Consider the following 22,693-nt stretch of genomic DNA (forward strand, 5'->3'; position numbering starts at 1 on the left):
AAAGTCTTCATGTTCTTCATCAGTTATTCTAATCTCCTTCACAGAGTTTAAGCATTTTAGAGAAGGAAGAGGAAAATCCATAATTTTTTTCCTGTTCATTTCCCTTTCAAACCTAAAACTAGAAATGTGCACTTGCTGCATCAACTTTTAATGGTACTCTCAGTGCTCAGAGAAGATAAAGCATCTGCCACCTGAAGCCACCCAGTGGCATAGGCCCAGATTGACTTTGTTGGCAGTGGAGGTAGGTCATAATATCTGTATTAGTCTGCTTTCTGGAGCTACCACAAAATAACCCAAGGGAGGGTATTTTATGAAGAAAAAGTTATTCATTTCACATTTTTGGCACCTGAAATTCTAGTACTGGGAGGTCTCATCTGTTGAGCCTGGAGTGAGGGACTCCTTAGCTATATCACAACATGGCATATGGTAGAAGCATGTATGAAAAGGATAAATCACAGGATGACACAAGAAGCCAGAGGGATTCAGAGGCCAGGCTTGCTCTTATAATTTATAACAATTTGTTCTTGTGAGAACTCAGTGGGGCATCATGAAAATTACTATAATCCTTTCCTGGAGAATACCCCCAATGACCCAACTCTCTTATATAAGGTCTTACCTTTTAATGGTTCAACTGCCTCAATACAGCCATAGTGAGGACCAAATTTCTACCACATGATACATTCAAACTAAATTACTAACAGTTTTGCTCCTAAGTATTTGTATACATATTGTGAGGATTTATGTGCAGTATTTAACACCACAATGCCCTTAAAGAAATCTTGGATAATTTGCTCTTGGCCATAACCTTTCAAATTAATTGTCTTTATTGCTATAAGCCTTCCGCTACAAAGAAACTCAGGATACAGTGGATGAAATAGTTTTTGCCAGACCTCTAACATAAAGGTCTGAACTTGCATTCTAACATGGAGTCTCATACACTAACTTTACGCTGTCTCTCCCTCCGTTGTGGCTCCTCTTTCCACAAAGAAAGGAGCCTAATTTTGTACTGTTGTCTTTCAAGGGTTGTTGGCTCAAGGAAATATGATTTGGTCTCTTGGTTTGACTGAATGATTTGCCATCGTAATTGTTCCATGTGACTTGTCTTTAGTATTTCCACAAACAATATTATAACAATATTGGAAATCTAAAGGAAAAAGAAATTCACGTCTGCCACTCAATCAAGTTCTAATTTCTTTCTATAGTTCTCTTCTCAATGTGTATTTATTTGCAGATATTATTTTTCCCATGCTAGGGTTTGAAGTCAGAACTTTCTACTTGCTGAGCAGGTGCTTTACTGCTGAGCAGTACCACCAACCCTCCCTCCACCTTCCTATTTTTCTTTCTTTCCTTCCTTCCTTCCTTCCTTCCTTCCTTCCTTCCTTCCTTCCTTCCTTCCCTCCTTCCTTCCTTTTGTTTCTTTATTTTTGTACTGGCTGTTTTTGTTATAGGGTCTTGATTCCTGCCCAAGTACATGCCTGGACCACAATCCTAGATTTTGCTTCCTTTTTTGATAGTCCTAGGGCTTGAACTCAAGACCTGGGTGCTGTCCCAAATCTCTTTGTATTCAAGGCTAGCACTCTATCACTTGGAGCCAGAGTGCCACTTCTTTGTAATTGGAGAGAATAGTCTCACAGATTTTCCTGACCGGACTGGCATTGAAATGTGGCCCTCAGAGCTCAGCCTCCTGAATAGTAAGATTACAGGCATGAAACCCCAGCATCCAGCTAGATTTTGCTTCTTATCATAGCTGGGACAAGAGGTGTGTACCACCATATCCACATTCATCTTTTTTTTTTAGTACTTTTTCTGGAACTTGAACTCAGGACCCGACAGCCGTCTCTGGGTGTTTTTGCTCAAAATTAGCACTCTACCACTTGAACCATAGCTCAACTTCTGGTTTTTTGATTGTTAGTTGGAAATAAGAATCTTATGGACTTTCCTGCCCAGACTGGCTTCAAACAATGATCCTCAGATTTCAGCCTCCTGAGTATCTAGGATTACAGGCATGGGCCAATGGTACCCAGCTCCAACTTCTTTTGACATAAGGTTCTTGAACTTTTCCTGTCCAGGCTATCCTAGAACTGTGATCATCTTGATTCCACTCTCCCACAGGCCATTGTGCCCAGTTGTTGAAGTGGGTCTCATTAACATTTTTAATTTTTGGTCCAGGCTGCCAAACAGCAATCCTCCCACTTTCAGCCTATGAATCCCAAATACCTAGGAGTGTAGATTTGATCTAGCAGTGCGGGGCTTCTTTTTCTGAGGTGTTTGTATAGCATAGCATAGAGATAGTTTTGAATTGTCCCTTCTCCCCATGAGCCTCAATTGAGTTCCTTATCAATGATGGACAGAAGCAAATAAATTTGCAAACAGGGCAAGGCCAGGCCAGCTGCAACAGGGCCTTGTACTTGCAATGAGATGGATCTTAAGCTTGGTGCCAGTGGCTCACACCTGTAATCCTCACTATTCAGGAGGCTGAAATCTGAGGGCAGACACAGATAAATCCAAGAGATTCTTATCTCCAGTTTACCACCAAAGAGCCACAAGTGAAGCTGTGGCTCAAGTAGTAGAGTAAAAAAGCTAAAGGACAATGCCCAGGTCATTTGTTCAAGATGCAATACTGATACACACACACACACACACACACACACACACACACACACACCTCCCTAATAAATGGCTCTCTTGTTCTGCTTATATAGAGAAAGGAGGATGAGGGTAGGAAGTGGGGGTATGTGATATTGAAGCACAGGTCACCTTGCTACAGTGTTAGTGCATCTGCTTTGGGGGAGAGGGATTCTGGAAACCAGCAGGACACCGGTTGTTTCTGAATTTGAAGTCTGTCTCAACACCTGGCTTAGGCAGAAATCCAAGAACTCTCCACTTTCTTCCTAGCTCAAGCATACCCCACTTTAGCTTCCAGACTTAAGACAGAGCTTCTAGTGGTTCAATTATTCCAACAATATAAACATGCCACCAAATAGGCATATGGTGGGATTTCTACCAACCTAGGCATTGCAGTCTTTGTTGCTATAGAGATTTGCTTGTGCTACCAGAATGAAGCCACACTTCCCTCCCTTCTACCACATCTGGTCTCCAGGGTTACCATCTCCTGCCACAGCTGTAAAGATCCAGGCCTGAGTTACAGACAGACCTGGGCCAAAATCCTAGCTCCACAACTCACTCTTTTGAACATAGAAAACTCATCCCTCTGGGTCTCAGTTTCCTCGTCCATATCATGGCATTAGTAATCCCTGTCTGGGGTTGTTGTAAAAATAAAGCAGTGGCTGAAAAATATTGGCATATAAAAGTATATGATGAATCTTAGTTTCCCTTTGCTTACTTCAAATAGATGGCACCTATAGGCACAACTCTGCACATTCTTGGTATTCATGAGCACACATACATTCAGGGTGACAGAGTTATACTTGTTCAAGAGGAAAAGGGGCTTGAGAACTGGTGAGAAATCAGTTCCAGTTTGTGAGACAGACAGTCCAGGCCTTCTAGTACTAACACAACTTAAAAAGTCTTTTGGGGATTCCACATACTGCACCCACCCCAGCCATCCGCACCCCCTCCTGCTTTGTAGCTGGTTTCTCACTTCTAGCTGGACCAGCTGCTGGGCTTGGCTCATCCATCTGCAATCTGTAGTCCCACAACCATACAGGTTCCACTTTTGGCTCCAGTTTCAGTGCAAAGGCCCACAGTATTTCTCCCATCCTCAATCATCACCCTTCTTCATGTGAAATAGTCCATTTCAGCTTTCTAAAAGTTTCCCTAGCCTGTAATCCTAAATACTTGGGAAATAAACATTGGGAGAATGAAGCTCTGGGTCCAGGCTAAAAAGCATATGAGATCTCACCCCCCCGCCCTTCAACTGAAATAAAAATGTTGGACAAGGTAGTGCATGTCTTTCATTCTAGCTATGCAAGAAGTTTAAGTAGGAGGACTGAAATATAGGCTGGTTCAGGTGTGATTGAGAGACACAATAGGAAAACAACCAAAGCAAGAAGCCCTGAGGGGATGCGGATCAAGTAGAATAGCACCTACCTAGCAAGTATAAGACTCTGAATTCAATACCTAGTACCACTAGAAAGATAAAGACAAAAGGTTTCCTAGTAATTCAGTTTTGAGTGTGCTCAGAAACCCCTACCCGTGGATTCCTAGCCCTTTAAAACCAGAGATCAGAGGTGGCAAAGGTAAAGGACTTGTGTAAGATCATTATGAAGGTTCTTTCTTTTGCTAGTCCTGGGGCTTGAACTCAGGGCCTGGGCACTGTCCTTGAGCACTTTTGCTCAAGGCTGCCACTTGAGCCACAACACTACTTCTGACTTTTTCTGGGTATGTGGTACAGAAGAATCGAACTCAGGGCTTTTTGCATGCTAATCAAGTACTCTACCACTAGGCTACACTACTGGCCCATTACAAAGGTCCTTAGGCAATGGTTCTCTACCACCCTTTCTGGTTATAGCCACTGAAAAACCTGTAAGGGAAAATAAACATTTCCTATCAGCTAAGGGATGTAGCTTAGTGATAGAATTGCTTGCCTGGTATTCAAGAGGACCCATGTAGAAAAGGAACAAAATTAGTACAGAGGAGAGAGAGTGACCAGTTCTGTGAATTAATTTGGTAGAGTTGATAGCAATCAGTCAAGGAAGATTTCAGAGAAGAAGTGACTCTACATGATCATTTTGAAGAATGAATAGGAAATTGCCAAGCGAAGATGAGGAGGGAGGGGCGACTCCTGCTGCCAAATACAGCTCTGACAGAGGAAAGTGAATTTTCCAAATCACACAAATGGTGATTAGTGATTCTTGTCAGCCATCACCATGAACCTGCCATATTAAATTCAAAGGGGAACAGCAACAGCAGGTGAGGCTGGTGAAGCAGGTGGAGCCCGGGCACTGAAGGAGAGACCTCTACATTGTGCAAAGAAACCTAGACTTTCCCTAGAAGCTGTGCTCTTCAAATTTCAAGCACTGTTTATTCAGTGTCTCAACTTTTGCCATTTCCCTGCAGTACATCTTAATCATTTTATTCTAAAGGACTTGCTTTACTTTGGCTTAAAAATGATGAGAAATTCCAGCTTGATGTACTACTTATATTTTTCTAATACACATTAAAATATATACAGAATTTAAAGGAAAAATTTTCCCTGGGCCATCTTGAATCCACCTTCACACCTTGGGGACAATTTTGGTTTCTTCTCCCCCCGGTTAGTAATGCTTTAGGATATAGCAGAAGCGTGTTGAGGAAGATTACATTCTATCAGGCACTTCTAGAAGGTTGAAAGTGGAGGCTAGGAGCTAGATGGCTGAAGGAATGGATAGATGGATGGATGGATGGATGGATGGATGGATGGACAGATGAATGTGATATAAGAGACAGAGAAGAGTGATAAGTGATTTGAGTTCCTGGCAATATGGTGCCATCAAGAGAAAATAGGAGAGAGAGGGATCAAGAAAAAAATAACAGATATGCACAACTGACTCTGTTTACTTGTGGGTCAACATTTTATTGGTCATAGAGAAGTAGATAGAGGCCAAAAGAGATCAAACATGAGGTGGTCTCCTCAGGGTGGCCTGGGATGCTAAGGAGAGGGAGAGAATGAGAAGAAACACAGGGCTTAGACAGAACTCTGAGGAAAGGCCATTAGGATTTAAGGCCAGGAGAAAGAGGAGATGCTTTTTCCCCCTCTACTAAACTTTTCCTAGTCACTACAGGGCTTTTCATAGCCAAGGCTTTGCCTTCTCACTGAGAACATGTGCTTGTTTCTCCCTGGATGAGCCTGTGAGCAGGCTTTCTTTACATCCTCCCAGTGGGAGAAGCGTGTTCCCTTAGGGGTTCAGGGACAGCCTTGGGATGGAAAGTGGAGCAGGCAGGGTGTTGGGGAAGTTAACGGGTAGGAGGTGGCAGGGGCAGGGAGGGAAATGTAGTCATGAGGCCACTTTCTCATGCTGCCAGACACTACTTTGAGAGGGAGTAAACCTGAAGTGGAGCTAACATGGAAGATGCAAAACAACTTATTAGAAACCAGTCTCCAGTAACTGTTCCAAGCTGTAACAACACCCAGTATGGAAAGTCATCCACTGGTTCCCAGAGTAGGCTGTGCACAGCATGCCTGTGTAATCTCAGCAGGTTCTGAGCCTCCAGGTCTCTGGAAGCGAAATAAAATGCAATAAAGTGATGCTTGAGCCATTTACCTATTAATAGTGGCCTTAGAAACATGTGTCTCCAGAAGATTTCAAGGACACTTCAGCACCCAGAATCTTTTCAGTCCAAATTCAACGCACCTAGGAGGCCAAACAAAGCCCTGTTCTGAGTATGTGTACCTGGCCTTTCAACACATTCCAAATCATTTTCCTGTAGTTTCTTTCTCCATTTATTCAGGGAGACACCATTTTCTAAGAGCGCCCCTTAGAACTTGTTGACCTTGATTGACTATTGTCAAGTGCACACCCAGCTGAGTCTCCAGGAAGAAGCAGAGGCAACCTTCTAGGCCTAAGCATGACCTGCTTTCTGCAAGACAACTTGCTTTCCTAGGGTAAACTTGTGTTAAACTTGGCACAAACTTTCACTTCCATCCCACTGGTCTAGATGATAGATGAGTTTCCCAAATGGGCACAAGGAGACTACAGGTTCCTTCCAGATGCCTGTGAGGGGAGTGGTAAGAGGGAAGAAGGGTACCATCAAGACACAGAAAGGGAGAAAGGGCTGGAGATGTAGTACATTGATAGATTGCTTGCCTATCATGTATGAGCATGGTCGTGGGTTCTATCCCCAGGACGAAAACCAAACCAAAACCAAACAACAATAACATCAATAGGAAAACAAAAAGTACAAGGAAGAAGGGCATTTAGAGAAAATGTCCCTGACCCTGGTGCTTGAAGCTCAATGCCAGATAGCAGTGGAAAAAGTGGCAAAGGATTAGGAAGGAGGAGCCAGAGTTGGAGTGTTATGGGACAAGAGAAATTGCTTCTGCACCTGTAGTGCACTGCCTTGCAAAGGCAAGCTAGGAAAAGTTGCCTCCAGACCCTGATTTCCATACTTATGAGTATCTCGGAAGAAGTTGAGGGAAAACTATACCAGCACTGTGGAGTCCATGTGTGAAAGGGCACAAGGGAGAAAGCACAGCCCATTCAAGGGGTAGGACAGCAATGAACTCAAGGCTTAGCACTGTTCCCTTGGGTGTATGCAGGGAGAAGAGCTCTGCCAGGGTTGGGGCAGGGAGGTGGGGGGTGGGGCATTACACAGCAAGAAACCAATTCTTCTGGCTCACTCGGTGCCTGCAGCATCTGAGGTAGAGCCAGGAGAGGTGTAGGTGTGCATGTGTGGGGCGGGGATGGGGGCTGGGGGAGCGAGAGGTTTGAATAACAAAGGAAACTCAGAAAGGATCCGCTTTACATGGTTCCAAGACTCTGCCTAGTGAAATGAGGGAGAAAGCACAGTGCTAGCCATAAACTTCAATCACTGGCACGTTGCTTACTTCCCTGACACTCCAGCCACCCTGGAGAGGCTACACAGGGTGGCTGGCAAAGGAAACAGCTCCTGCCAGCTCAGGGAGCTCTGACTTATGCAATTCAGCTTGGCACGGGGGCTGGAGAGCTGGGACTTGACCCACGTCTCCCACAGGCCTCCTCCCCGCCCCCTGCTAGCCCCAGCAAGTCACACCAAGGGTCAGGGGCCGTATAAACAGCAGAGGCCCTGGCTGGAGGAACCCGGGAAAAGGAGGGAAGGGAAGAAGAGTACCTGTTGCTGAATGCATCCTGCTTTGGCTCTTACTCCTCGGTTGCTTGTGGTGAGAGTTGCCCATCATTCTGTTCTGGACTGGCAGCTACACCACGCCGGCTGCCGCCACCACCGCCGCTGCCGCCTCCTCCTCCCCCCCTTCTCCTCTTCCACCACCACCTTCTCCTCCTCCTCCTCTTCCTCCTCGTCCTCCTCCTCTGCCCGTGCTCCTCCCCAGGTGCTTACATCACCTCAGCTGTGCTCCTCACACACATGGCTCTTGCAAATCCTACTTATGCCCCTGGCACAGTATTGTCCAGATCTGACCCTCTCACTTGGACTAGAGCCTCCAAGGACTCTCTCTCTCTCTCTCTCTCTCTCTCTCTCTCTCTCTCTCTCTCTCTCTCTCTCTCTCTCTCTCTCTCTCTCTCTCTCTCTCTGTCTCCTCTCTGTCCTCTCTCCTCTCCTCCCTTGTCTCTCCCCCTCCCTCCCTCGCTCCCTTCCTCTCTCTCTCTCCTCCTCCCTTCCCCCCTCCCCCTTGCACACAGTGCTCCACTCAGGTCGAAACGCCCAGGTTCCAAAAAGGAAGCGTAGCGCAAGCGGAGTGCAGCCCCCACCTCATCTGCGTGTGCACGTGGGGCCAGTCTCCGCGCCCTACGGGGACCCCACTCTGCCGCCCTTACTGGCCCTGGCTGCCTCAGCTCTCTGCACTGTCATTCCTGCTGCCGCCCGCCTGCCCACCCACCCGTCTGCTCGGCTCTGATCGCTGGCTTCCTTGGTCTGCAGAAGCATGCAGGAGAGAGGAGGGCCAATAACAGAACCCAAACCAGAAGTATGACAGGAACCAGTGAAGGAATGTGCTACCCAGGAATTCTAAGTGACACGGCTTCCTGTTCTAGTGGGGACATGATCCAGTTGTGGAAGTGACAGCTGACAGTGGGCTCTGCACTCCAGTCCTGACAGAAACCTGAAGACATTTGGGCAGAGCACTAAGCTGCTAGGCTGCAGGGCTTGCCATTAACATAGCCAGATGCAGGTAGAATGCCCAATGCAAGCCACCAGGAATACCTGCTTCCTTGGCAGACACACCTGAAGCCGCTCCCCACTTTCCCTCCCTTGCCTGCTTTACCTCCCCCCTGGGAGGGCAGAGCCCGCAACCCAGAGATTCTCACACTGGATCTGGGACCCTCGGCAGCCAATGAGAGGGCTCCTTCCAAGTCCCACCGAAAATCCATCCGCGCCCCGCATGCGCGCGCTCTCACACAGCCGCAGCCTCTAGCCACGAGTGCTGCAGCCCTGAGGGATAAGTGACATGGGGCATGTGGTGCTGGCTCAGCCAGCTGTAGCCCCAACAGCCTGCCAGTGAGTCTGGCTTGCTCCTGGAACCAACTCTGCCGGAGCTAATTATCCAGCTTTGAGTGACTTCCCTTACTTAGAAGTGTTTTTTGGAACTGCTCAGTGCTGATGTCATTAGACTCACACGAACAGGGAGGGGGGGCTGTCTGTCCGTCACAGCCACAAAGCACTGTGAGTGTGGGTCAGCCGGTAACTTCACCCTTGCAGATCTTGGACACCGACGCACTTGTAAAGCAGAGCTTTGTGATTTTCAGGCAGGCGTTCTAAAGTAATGGCTGTTCACACATCTTTCTACCTACCGCATTACCCTCCCAGTGGTTTAGGAATTCTGTCCACAGTTCCCAGGGAGCAGCGCTGACCAAGTCTTGTACTAGTGCTGGAGACAAGACAAGTAAGTCACCATCAAGGAGGAATGGTCAGCACAAGCACAGACCATATCAATACAAGGAAGGATCAATAATATTGAGGGAATATAAAAAAAAACAAAAAAAACACTAAAAAACCAAAACCCTACGTCGGTCTGGAAGGGCTTGAGGTACTTCCCAGAGGAAATGACACTTGCCCTGGGTCATAAAGGATAAAAAGGAGTTGACCACACATAGAAAGGAACTGTGAAATGTTAGTCCAACTGGAATCCTCCTAGGGACCTTTAGTTTCCTTCAATAATTCCACAAACATTTATCAGACCACTGACTTCAGGCTCACCCAGACTGGTTGAGAAATTACAAGAGGATGTGACTTCTACCGGGACTTTGCACCTCACTGTGGAATGTGGCAGGAGGATTCCAAGGGCATCAACTTGAGGCCAGAAAAGAGGACATAGGAATGAGCAGTCCCAGAGCAACTGGAAAGGGCTAAAAGCAAAGCATCTTGGGAAGACAGATTTGGAACTGCAGTACAAATCATGTAGGCTTATAGACATGCAGAAATCTTCAAGGTGACAAGTTCAATAACTGCAGCTTGGGAAACATTTGGCCTCTGTCCTCTTATCCACTTGTGATGGGTATTTAGTGAGAGTCCTTGTGAGGTCAAGGCTGTAAATAAGGACTGAAAAAGTTTAGAGTGACTGGGAAAGATAGATTCATGACCTCCTGAGGTGATTCTAAAATGTGCACAACACTGATCAAAAACAAGTACAAATTCACTGGGCTGTACACATGGGGACCTGGATTTTATTGCCAATGAGCTGAGGAAGTTTGCATAGAAAGAGGCAAGTTTTGGAAGTGTTTGGAGTGTAAGGAGATGGGAAAGTGAATAAATGGTCATAAAGTAGACATAATCATATAATCATTGCCTAAGTCACGTATATCTCAAGATTCCCTCCCCCCCATAATACTAGGGATTAAACTCATGGCACTTGCCCTTGATACGCAGGTGCTCTAACCTTTGAGCTACACTTCCAACTCATTTTTACCTTGGTTGTTATTATTATTACTAATATTAGTATTACTAGTTTGGAGTTTAAAACTCAGGGCCTCATGCTTGTTAGGCAAGTATTCTATCACTGAACCATACTTCTAGCTTGCATTGGTTATTTTGGAGGAAATGCTACATTTCATGCTCCACAAGGACTGGGCTGCAATACATCTACAATCTGTAGTCACTGAACACAAGCAAAACCTAATCTGTCTTCTCATTCATGCTGGGCTTCTCATCTTTGTAATTTATACAGCCTGGATACACTTGTTTTTTTTTATCACTTGCTCTTGTAATTTATCACTCTATTGTAAAGCAGCTAGGAAGAGGCTTTTTGGTCAGTTTCAAAACCTCACTCTACCATTTCAACCTATGTAGAAAGATGACCTTCCCATAAGCTGCTTAACTTCCTCAGCCTTGATTGTTCTCATCTATATACTGGAAAGAGAATTAAAAGGAAACAAAACAACACTGACTTGTAAACTACAGAAGTAACCCTTTTATTCAGTCTTACTTTCCCAAGTTTCTATTATCTGTGTTCAATCAAACTCCAAAAATACTGAATGTAAAATTCCACAAAATAATTCATAATTTTTGGTGCTAGTCCTGGGGCTTGAAATTAGGACCTAGGCATTGTCTCTAAGGTTTTTTTCCCCCACAAGGCTAATGCTCTACCATTTGAGCCACACCTCCATTTCCAGGCTTTCTGGAGCTTTGTTGGAAATACGAATCTTACAGACTTTCTTCCCTGGGCTAGCTTCTAATCATGATCCTCAGATCTCAGCCTCCTGAATAGCTAGGAATACAGTCAAAAGCCATAAGCACTCAAATTGAATTCAAAAGTTTTAGATTATGCCTCATTCTGAGTAGTGCAATGAAATGTAAAACATACCATTATATAGCATGTCCATGCTGTTTATTCTACCCACTCATTAGCTATCACATTATCTCAATTATAGGTCAAATGTCTTAGTATAGAATGGTTATTTTCTGTTTCTTTTTTTTTGTCAGTCATGGGACATGAACTCTGAGCCTAGGCATTGTTCCTGAGCTCTTCAGCTCAAAGTTACCCAACCTACCCCTTGAGCCACACCCCCACTTCCCATTTTTCGGTGATTCATTGGCGATGACTCTCAGACATTTTTTCTTTCATATACATATATTTTATTGCAATTAACAGAGGGGTTGCAGTTATAGTCACCAGATACAAGGAGCATTACTTCACGAATCTCAGACTTTTTAATGCTGGGGCTGGCTTTGAATTATGATCATCAGATCTCAGTCTATTGAGTAGCTACCATTACAGGCGTGAGCCACAGTGTCAAGATATTTTCTTTCTTTCTTTCTTTCTTTCTTTCTTTCTTTCTTTCTTTCTTTCTTTCTTTCTTTTTTTTGGGGGGTGGTTGTTGAGACTTGAACTCAATCTGGGCATTGTCCCAGAGCTCTTCAGCTCAAGGCTACTGCCCTAACCTTGAGCAAGCCCCACTTCCCATTTTCTAGAGGTTAATTGGAGTTTCCAGTCCTTTTGTGCCTGGGCTGGCTTGGAACCTTGATCCTCAGATCCCAGCCTCCTAAGTAGCTAGGATTACAGGCGGGAGCCAAGGCGCCTGGCACATTTCTTTCTTTATTAAAAAAATTAGATTTATTTATTTATTGCCAGTCCTGGGCCTTGAACTCGAGGACTGAGCACTGTCCTTGGGCTTTCTCAAGGCTAGACCTGTACCCCTGGAGCTATGGCTCCATGCATGCTAGGCAAGCACTCTTACCACTAGGCCAAACTCCCGGCCCCAGTTTTATTTATTTTTTTATGTGGCACCAAGGGATCAAACCCACAGCCTCATGCATACTAGACTAGAACTCTATCACTAAGCCATATTCCTAGATTAATGAGTACATTTCTTTTTTGACAATGTCGCCCCTTTGTTAGCTTTTCCCTCATTTTCCTCCTCCCGTCCCTGCCACAAGTTGCATAGCTCATTTTCTACATAGTGTCTACTGAATACCATGCCCACATTTGTTCATCCTTCCTCCTTCCAATTCTATGGCCCTCTTTGCCCCTCCCAAACAGAAAAATAACAAAGAAAACAAAACAAAAAACAAAATCACCAACAATAACATACAATGCTTACTCTCAAATAACCCTTGTCTGTCTGTCTGTCTTTCTTTTTTTCTTAGTCATGGTCTCAAAGCTCAAGAGTGATGAGGATGGTGATTTCTATATGCTGAGAGGCCACAAAGTGCTTCTGTTAAATGAAAATGTAAAACTTCTCAGGTTGATGAAAGGAAAAATTTATATGCCGAATTTGCTAAGGTATGTGGTAACAACAAAACTGTCTATGAAACTGGGGAAGAAATTCTTGCAAGAGTAATTACATTTTTTAGCCAGGTGCTGGTGGCTTACACTTGTAATCATAGCTACTCAAGAGGCTGAGACATGAGGATTGAGACTCAAAGCCAGCTTGAGAAGAGGGGCAGGAAAGTCCATGAGACTTTTATCTTCAGTTAACCACCAAAAAACCAGAGCTGGAGCTGTGGCTCAAGTGGGAGACCACCAGCCTTGAGTGAAAAAGCTAAGGGACAGTGTTAAGGCTATGAGCTCAAGCTCCTAGTACAGGAAAGGAAGGAAGAAGGAAGGAAGGAAAGGGAGACAGAGGAAGGAAGGAATGGAAAGAAAGAAAGAAAAGGAAGGAAGGAAGGAAAGGAAAGGAGGAGGAGAAGGAATAGAAAGGAAGAAAGAGAACAGAAGGAAGGAAGGTGGGAAAGAGAGAGAAAAAAAGAGAAAGGAAGAAAAGATTAAATTTATGGAAGTTATGAACAGAAAACATGTTTCAACTGGCAACAGTATGTGGCACCAGAAAGCTTTGAGCCTATGTGAAAGCTTCAGCAAGGGATCCCTTGAACCTCTGACAAGCCACTCCCTACAAATAGGAAATAGGAAAGATTAGAAAAGATTAAGGAATCGCTTTGGACTGAAAAAAATAAATGTTACAGGAGAGGCTGTGGTCTGCCTGTATAAACACTGTGGCTACATTTCCAGCAGAATTGAAGCAGTTAAGGATGAAAAACACCAACCAAAGCAAGTTTCAGTACCAGGATCAAACCCAGGGTCTTGTGCACGTCAAGCCAATGCTGAGCCACATCCCTAATCCTAAAGCAAGCCTTGCAGTAAGGACAGGTGCTTCAGACAAAAAGATGCCCAGGAGAACCTATAGTTGTAAAAGTGAAAATGAGTCACCAGGGCATAAAATTTGGAGACAAGTCAGGCTTGTCAGGTGGCTCATTCCTGTAATCTTAAGAGGCCGAGGCAGAAGATCCAGGGTTTGAAGCCATATCAGGCAAAAAAATCCCTGAGATTCTTATGTCCAATTAAGAAGTAAAAAGCCAAAAGTGGAGTTGTAGAACAAGTAGACTGCCAGCTCAAAGCAAAAATAAATAAATAAATAAAATTTAAAATAAAAATACAATAGCAGAGCAAGAGCATGAGTTCAATGCTCCAGGACTGGTGCAACAACCACAAGCACAACAAATGGAGACGACTTCTGTTTACCATATTCTTCCAAAGAGCTTTGGCAATGAAACTTCCAAGCATTAACTATCTTCAACCATGAACATCCGCTTTTGACTTCCAGACATTCAGTTTGTCATGGCTTTGTGACCTATTTCTAGAAAGTCTACAAAGCCTGATGGTATGTCACAGTGCTATGTCGCCCTATTGCATCATCTGGATTTTGTACATACTCATTATACAAGAGCAAGTGCAATGTTATAAATACTGTGAGAGAGACGAAGAGCCCACATTTATGTGTTTTGATATTGCTATTTAAATTGATGTATTTTATTCATTACTGCTCATCACTTACTGTGCCTAATTTTTAAATTAAGTGTACTAGAATCATGCAGGTATTTACGGAAAGACACAGTATACACACAGGATTCAGTACTATCTGACGCTTCAGACACTCACTGGGGGGCTTGAAACCTAGTTCCCATAGGGAGGACCAGGAATTGTGAGGCTTCCATGAGTTAACACCAGGCACAGAGCAAGTGATTGTGAAGAACTGCTTTCTCTCCCTTCCCACTGCCTCTCCCTCCTATTAGTCCCAAGCCTCTAGGCAGTTCCTCTAGCTCCAGCTCAAATACTATTACCCCTTGAAGGCCCTCTATGCCTCCTCCCTCACCACTTCCAGTGTGCAGAGTAACTCCTTCTTATTTCAGGTGTGACTATCTGAGCCATTCACTTGCCCTCAAATGTAGATTCCCTGGAACTGTTAGACTGCTTCCCCATGTTCCTGAGCCTTCCCTGCCTATCACCTTGTGAGTTCCATTAAGGATGGTTGAGAACTTTGTTGCACAAGGCTGTCCTTGTAGAGGGTCTGGTCCAGAAGATGATGTAGTGAGTGTCTGTCAATCAAAGGCTGTGGGCCAAGCTCACCTGCAGACCTTTCCTGCTCCTCTTCCTTCTACCTGTCCTTTGGTCCTTGATGACCCCTCTGAGAGTTCAATACATCTTAGGCCTCCATCCACCAATCTTCTTCTAAAGGAGCTGCATCTTGGAATTCACCGCTCCTAATAGAACTTCTTGCTCAACAAGGAAGACATCTGGCTAGGCAGGGTGCTAGAGGCAGGTCTTCTGATGGGTTCACTGATACAAGATGATGACCTGGGAGAAGGGCCTAGGAAATTCAGTTACCCTTGTCCCTATGCACTGTGTTCAAGTATACTGTATTTCCCTCAGGTGTAGTGGCTTAAGAGGGGCTGTATATGTGGTGGCTTCACATGGAGTTTGGATAGGAAACAACTTCTGTCCCACAGGTGCTCAAGCTAGCTTGGTCAGGGGCAGTCATGTCTATAGAGGTAAAAGGGCCAGACTCCATCATTTGACCAGCATCCCAATCTACCTGCTGCCTTAGGTGTATCAGGAGAGGAGGCAGAGAAGTCTGGATCTTGGAAGAAGCAACTCTAGGTCTGTGTCCCCAAAGTGAAGGATTGCATTAGTGAGGTCCACCTGTAGTCAGAATGGGACACAGAAGGACAGAGAAGTAGGGGAGATACAACCATCAGGTGATAGGAGGCAGGTGAAAGACTGTACTTGGGAGTCCCAGAGCAGGGACAGGAACTAGTGAGTCACTTAGTCATGTGTTCATCCACCACAACCACTAAGTCAAGTATAGATCACAGGGGCCCCAGTTTTGGAAATGGAGATTGAGTAAAGCGATGGAACTAGTAAGTGGCATGGCTGATTCTAAGCCTAGCTTTTTATTACTCTACTGGCCCTGTCTGCCATGACCTTCACATGTTCTGTTGTAGATCAGGGATTTCTGGTTACAAATTTCATTCTAAAGAAGTAAATTCAGAGACAGAGCTCCAACGGGTGACTGAGGCTTCCCAGTAACTTGCCCTTCATAGTGCTCAGCGCTAGTGTCACCTTGTACAAACACACTCAGCCCTGGTCCCAGAGACCCTGCCCAATTGTGTTGCTGTCACAGTCTTTCAAGACAGAAGCTTGTGCTTCTCTTCCAGCTCCAATCAAGTCGTCTCTACTTTTCTGGCTTGGAATGTTTTTCCTTTTCATTTCTAGCTGTGCTTAGGCAAAGCTGTACTCCTCTCTGAACACACAGCCCAAACATCTCCTCCTCCACCATACTTTCTCAGAGCCGTGCATCAGAATAAAGCCATCTCTGAAAGGCCATAACCACCCACATAAATTTCAGGCCCAGTGCAAACATCCCCTGTTCTACCTGGTGCTAATTCCCACAGTACAATGCACCCTCCCGTAATTCATATCACACATTTTATTAATGCTATGAGCTGATAGTGCATGGATGATTTTGTAAGTTTAATAACTGTATATTTATCCTAATGTGGATTAGACTCTAATATTAAGAAAAAAACCTGAGTGTATAAAAAACTGTAATTTGTTGAATATTTGAGGCAGAATTAAATGAGCTTGTTTAAAGGAAAATAATTTGCTGTGTGTGTGTGTGTGTGTGTGTGTGCGCGCGCGCGCGTGTGCACGCACGTGTGTGAGTGAATTGGATAATGCGACTCATAGGGCTGCTGGAGGAAAGATATAAAAGGATGCTAAGGGGGGCCGGGAGTTTGGTCTAGTGGTTAAAGTGCTTGCCTAGCATGCATGAAGACCCGGGTTTGATTCCTAGGTACCACATGTAGAAAAAAGCCGGAAGTGGTGCTGAGGCTCAAGTGGTAGAGCTCTAGCCTTGAGAAAGTCCAAGGACAGTGCTCAGGCCCTGAGCTCAAGCCCAGGACTGGCAAAAAAAAAGGATGCTAAGGCTACAGTAAGAAGGGCTTTTAGAGGCTTTGTCCAGGTCCACGTTTCCACCTGGGAGTAAGTGTGCCCATATATGTGTAGTTTGTGATCATTCATCAATAGATACATGCCTGTAATTGTCATTTGTGTTGCAGCTTGAACTCAGGGCCTAGGTATTATCCTTTAGTTTTCTCACTCAAGGCTAGTGCTCTATCACTTGAGTAGCCCCTCCACTTCCAGCTTTTTGCTATTTACTTGTAGATAAAACTATCACAGATTTTCATGTCCTAGTTGGTTTTGAACCTCAATCCTTAGATCTTAGCCACTTAAGTAACTAGGATTACAGGCATGAGCCACCAGTGCCCAGCGAATGTAATTTTTACACACACGTTTATGATGCTGAGGAAGCTGAACACTGTATTTGAAGCCAAAATGACTAGAAAATCAGTGATGTCATTAATATCCAAGGATGGGGGTTGAGTGTGGGCACATAGACAAGTAGGAGGCAGTGGGATTGTGATTCAGGACATATTTTCTTTTTTGGCTCCTGTCCCAGTGAGAAAGTCAGAACACTTTCTGAGAGTCAGTGCTCAGTAGCAGGCCAAGGCCAAGGGGGTGGAAGCAGCCAAGGCTGAGATCATAAATGAGTATCCATCCCAGAGGCCAAGCAGAGAGGCAGGCACTGGGGAGATTTCTGGTTGTAGATTCATGACCTTGAGGGGCCCTGAACTCTCTGAGCCCCATATAGTTTCTATCTGGGCAGTGAAACATATGGACTCAATTGTTCTAAGGATTCTCTTCACTCAGTGATCTGAGCAGCCATCTTCCTCTAGGCACTGTTCTGGTTACTGAGAGCACAAGAATGGCATACCCCAGTGGCTGCCCTCAAGAGGCTTGCACATGCCCATATTTCCCATGCACTTACTCCAGGGGACAGGTGAGACCCAAAGTATGGAGTAGAAGGTTCTTTAGACACTTGCAAGGGAAATCCTCCTTAGGGTTGACACGTGCCACCAAAGTTGGGAAAGGCGAGGTTATTTGTGAAGTCAGGGTAAGCAATAGAATGAGAGAGACCTGGAGCATGCACAGTTATACCCACCCTGGTGCCCAAGGCACTCCACTTCCATTCTGGGAAACTTCTCTGTTGGTTCTACTTAATTTATCTGTGAGCTACCTTCTGCCAAGTCTGCCTACTTATTTTCCTAGTTGTTATGGTCTCCAAGTGCTTTTTAAACCTACTCCTCAAGATACATATGTTTATATACATGTAATCGTGTGCTAATTGGTTTTATACACAATAAAACAGACAAACATGGAAAATAAAATATGATTAAAAATTACTGTGTATGGAAATTCTAATACTTTCTTCCAAGATGCTTAGAAAGGATGTACTCTCTGCTTTGAAGGCCATATATTTGGCAAAACTCCCAAAGACTTATAGTCAGATATGGGAGAAGGCAAAGAAAAATAAATATGTATTATGCTTTATTATCTTTCAGGTCGTGTATTCAATGTTCTGCCTGCCTCGTCCATTCATTTGTTCATTCATTCAATAGACTTTTATCATGTCTATTATATCTAAGCACTGTGCTGGACACTAGGGGAGAGATGTAGATAGAGTTTGCAATCCAATCTGAGGAGACAGTAACCAAATATGCAAGTAAGCAAGGCAGATTCTAGCTCATGAGCAGCCAAAAGAACGTGCCTGGGAATCCAGGCTGATATGAGTGATCAGAGAAGGTGTTTTTGAGCTAAGAACTGAGTAAGAAAATGACTAATTGGGGGAACAGAAAAGTTTCAATTCCATAAGCTGAGAAAGACCTGGATGTCTGAGAAATGCCTAGAGTAGAGGTGAGGGGGAGAGGGATTAAACTACATTAAAACCCTAATGCGCCAAGCACTGGTGGCTTATACCCTAGCTACTGAGGATCCTGATTCCAGTCCAGGCAGGAAAGTTCGTTGAGTCCAGGTCCCAGTACTGGAGCATGTGCTCGCGCGCACACGCATGCGAGCGCGCGCGCACACACACACACACACACACACACACACAGAAACACAAAAGAAACCTAGTGGTCCTAAAAGCAAGGATATGACCAGGTGTGTGACTCGTGTGTGTGTGTGGGGGGGTGTGTTTTACTAGGGAAGGATCCTATGGCTGCATATATGTGAAGTAAGGGCTTTACCACTAAGCCACATCCCCAGCTGCAGAGAATGATTTATGTGTTGCCATGATCCCCATGTCTGCTATGTGGACAATGGGCTAGACAGGTCCCAGCAAAGCTGGAAGATCAGGAGGCTGTTGTACTGGGATGGTGTGCCAGGATCAAGGAAAAAGAAATATAAGCAACCTGGTACCGGTGGCTCACGATTACAATCCTAGCTACTCAGGAGGCTGAGATCTGAGGAACGCGATTCAAAGCCAGCCTGGGCACTAAAGTCCATGAGACTCTTATCTCCAATTAACCACCAGAAAACTAGAAGTGGCTCTGTGGCTCAAAGTGGTAGAGCAGTAGCTTTAAGCTGAAGAGCTCAGGGACAGTGCCCAGGCCCAGAGTTCAATTGCCACAACTGACACCCCCCCAACAAAAAAGACAAATAAAAAAAAGAAAAAGAAAAAATTAAGTAGGAAATCACAAGATATATTTAAACATCAGAGCATAATGCCCACCACATGCCATCTAGAGCTGGATTATCATCCCATTGCACCTAGAAGGGAATTGAGGCCTGGGGAAGTTCAATAAGATGTCCAAGACACCATAGCTTGGAAGCAATAAAAGCAGGATTTACCTAGGGCTGTCTGACTTCCCTCCCAGACTGCACAGAATTTGAATTCCATTTCCTGTTTCAGGGAACTATTCGCCAGGACACTATAAGGTCTTCCTGTTTCAATCCTGAAAAATCCTCAAGCATTCCAAACAAAGGAAAAAAGGATGGAGGACTATTTGACCTAGCAATCAGCCAAGGGTATACAAATGATTAGAATAGTGCATTCCTCCTGGTTTCATAAACATTTTGAGCTCTAAGTAAGGAAAAACCATTCTTTCCTGTGGAGGGGGGAGTGGACAGGAGGAGGGTGGTGATGGTATATTTGGAGATAGAAAAAAAGAAAAACCTGCCAAGTTTTGCCTTCAAGGAAAACCCAGGGGTGCAGGCCAAGGCAGGGGAAGTGACTTGCCAAATCCTTCCTCACAGCCCCCAGAGTTATTCATGTGAAAAAGAAGGCAGAATTGTCCCTGCCAAAGACATGAAGTCCTTTGCAGAGCACTTTGTTAGCAAAGCCTAGCATCCCTGTCACTATGCAAAGAGTGCTGGAATGTTGCCATGGCAACAGGCAGCTGGGTCCCTGAATCAGCTCCAGGCCTGCCTCAGCAGAGTCCCAAGCCTGTGAGGGCAACTCACAGAGACCAGGTGGGAGGGGAGCTGGGTATGTGTTTGGTGATGGAGAGCCCTGACTTCCCGACCAGGTCACTGGGTTCTAAAGCCTAGGTCTTCAGAAAGTATTTTCTGACATTTCCAACTTCCAAAAGCAACCCAGCTTGGCACTTTCTGGCCCCTTTTCCTAGTTCTCCCCAGGCAGGTCCCCATGTCTTTTTCAGTGCAATGTTGGAGAGTGAACCCAACACTCTGCTATACATCAGTTAAGCATTCTACCAGTGAGCTGTATATCTCTCATCTCCCTTTTCATTTTTGAGTGGCTAGATAAGGAGAAAAAATAGAAACACCCAACTGCTGTGAAAAAAAAATTCTCTTATGTCACAAGTGCAGGAACAAACCCAAGACCAAATCACACTTCTTTCCCTGGATGCTGGGGAGGGAGGGATATGAACCACATACTGGATTCAATTCATTTTCCTCAGTTTACCTGAGTTACAAACCTGAAAAAGAGCTATTATTATTCCCATTTTATGTGGTAGGAAACTGAAGTTCAGAGAGGTTAAGGAATGTGCATAAGGTTGCAGCTAGGTAGGGCTGGTATTTGACATCAAAGATTACCTTAGCACCGTACCACATACATGTCATTGGCCTTGCTATGTCAAGCGTACTTTTTTCCTCCTCCATGTAAATGAGAGGCACAATTTCCAAGGGATGCTAAATAAGGTCTCTACATTCCTATTTATGACAATGAATTTTCTGCAATAGAGACCAGCAAGCACCAAACTTTGGGGCTTTGGACTCCTGTCTCCTCATCTCTGTGGTGAACAAAATGCTAGTTTGGGTTGTAAAATAAATGAAAGAACAATGCATATCAAGTGAATAAGTGCTCAATAAATGTCAGTTACTAAAAGTAAAACTGCCAGGTACTGGTGGCTCAAACCTGTAATCCTAGCTACTCACGAGGCTGAGAACTGAAGCTCTCAGTTCAAAGCCAGAAATTCTATGAAAATCTGATATCCAATTCAGAGAGAGACAGAGACACAGAGACAGAGACAGACAGACAGACAGACAGACAGATACACAGAGAGAGAGAGAGAGAGAGAGAGAGAGAGAGAGAGAGAGAGAGAGAGAGAGAGAGAGAGAGAGAGAGAGCGCTGTTTCCTTTAGGAAGCAGCTTCATTTCTGTAACCTTAAGGGCTTCAGCTCCCATTTGATGCAATAGTTTCATCCCATATGTACTCACTCGCTGTCACCAACACTCTTCTTCTTGCAGAGGAAGGGGAGAACATCAAGAAAAGTTGGTAGAAGCTGGACATAGAATGCATGCCTATAATCTCAGCATTCAGGAGGCTGATGAAGGAGGATTGGGAATTTGAGGCCAGTCATCACTACCTATTTTTTTTCTCACTACGAAAAGGTGATACATAATCAATTTTTTTTGCCAGTCCTGGGGCTTGAACTCAGGGTCTGAGCACTGTCCTTGAGATTTTTCCTCAAGACTAATGCTCTACCACTCAAGCCAAAGTACCACTTCCGGCTTTTCTGTGTATATGGTACTGAGGAATTGAACCCAGGTCCTTGTGCATGCTAAGCAAGCACTCTACCACTGAGTCAAATTCCTGGACCTCCATAATCAATTCTTAAATGTGGTCCAGTGGTGGAGCACTTGAATAGCATGGGTGAGACCCACAGGTTCCATGTCAGTTACACAAAACAAAACAAATCACAACCAAAAGAAAAATCAACCAAAACACCTTAAAAATAAGAACACAGTAATATTTGCCAGTAAAATGAAGGTTAGAGAGGGCATTATAGTCAGATGACACTTTGAGCATGAGCAGAAAGGCATGGAGGACCCTTGGTATTTGGGGAGAAAAGAGTGATCTGGTATAGGCAGACAGAAAATGAAGCACGATGAATTAGACTATGGAGGCCTTAAAGGCTGTGATAAGGCATGTGGATTTTATATTCAACATGATAGGGAGCTACGGGTGAGAGAAGGACCTGAAAGTCCAGCTATGAGATTCTCCTGAGGTGAGGTGTGAGGAGAGCAGTCAGAACACAGGAAAGGGTTGGAAATGGGGTGGAGCTGGACAGGAGAGAGGAGATCTGGGTTTCAAGCTATGGCACATGTAGAGCTAAAATACACAGGGCCTATATACTCAAGTTAGGGAACTCTGGGCAGAGGAACAGTGTTGGATCAAGAGCTTGGTGTGTATCTGGAAGACTATGGTGATATTTGCTGCTTCAGAAACCCTGAGATCAGGGCTGGACAGCTAAAAGGAGCATCATTAACTCTTAGACATGAATTTGAAGCCCAACTGTAATAGACATAGTCTGGATGGAATGGAGAGAAAGAATATTTTCATTGAGGCTTTGAATTGTAGCTATCTGTGTCTCTGCCTTGTTGTGGGATGATAGCCTTCTTCATGCACCATTTGTGAAGCCCACTGGCACATAGGCCCACATCCTGGGATCCAGACACCTGGAGTATGGAAAAGGCACAGATGTGCACATGAACGGGGTTCTCACCAGCCACGTAGTCTGTCA

At 44.7% G+C, this 22,693-nt stretch overlaps 1 protein-coding gene across 2 annotated transcripts in view; it reads right to left on the reverse strand.

Annotated features, from left to right (window-relative positions):
• The window catches only part of Nhsl2 (NHS like 2), a 273,835-nt gene that overhangs the window by 97,425 nt on the left and 153,717 nt on the right, over nucleotides 1–22,693 (reverse strand). The window contains exon 1 of one of the 2 annotated variants that reach the window (XM_090327222.1): nucleotides 7,750–7,835. The exons of the other annotated variant lie outside the window; for it this stretch is intronic. Within the exon in view, the coding sequence (XP_090183348.1) occupies nucleotides 7,750–7,816 (67 nt within the window). The 5' untranslated portion in view covers nucleotides 7,817–7,835. Of the gene's footprint in view, nucleotides 1–7,749; nucleotides 7,836–22,693 lie in introns of those variants that run through there. 2 annotated transcript variants of the gene reach the window in all.

Source organism: Megascapheus bottae, chromosome X (genome assembly GCF_031878675.1).
Source record: "Megascapheus bottae isolate mThoBot1 chromosome X, mThoBot2.hap1, whole genome shotgun sequence".
Classification (NCBI taxonomy): domain Eukaryota; kingdom Metazoa; phylum Chordata; class Mammalia; order Rodentia; family Geomyidae; genus Megascapheus; species Megascapheus bottae.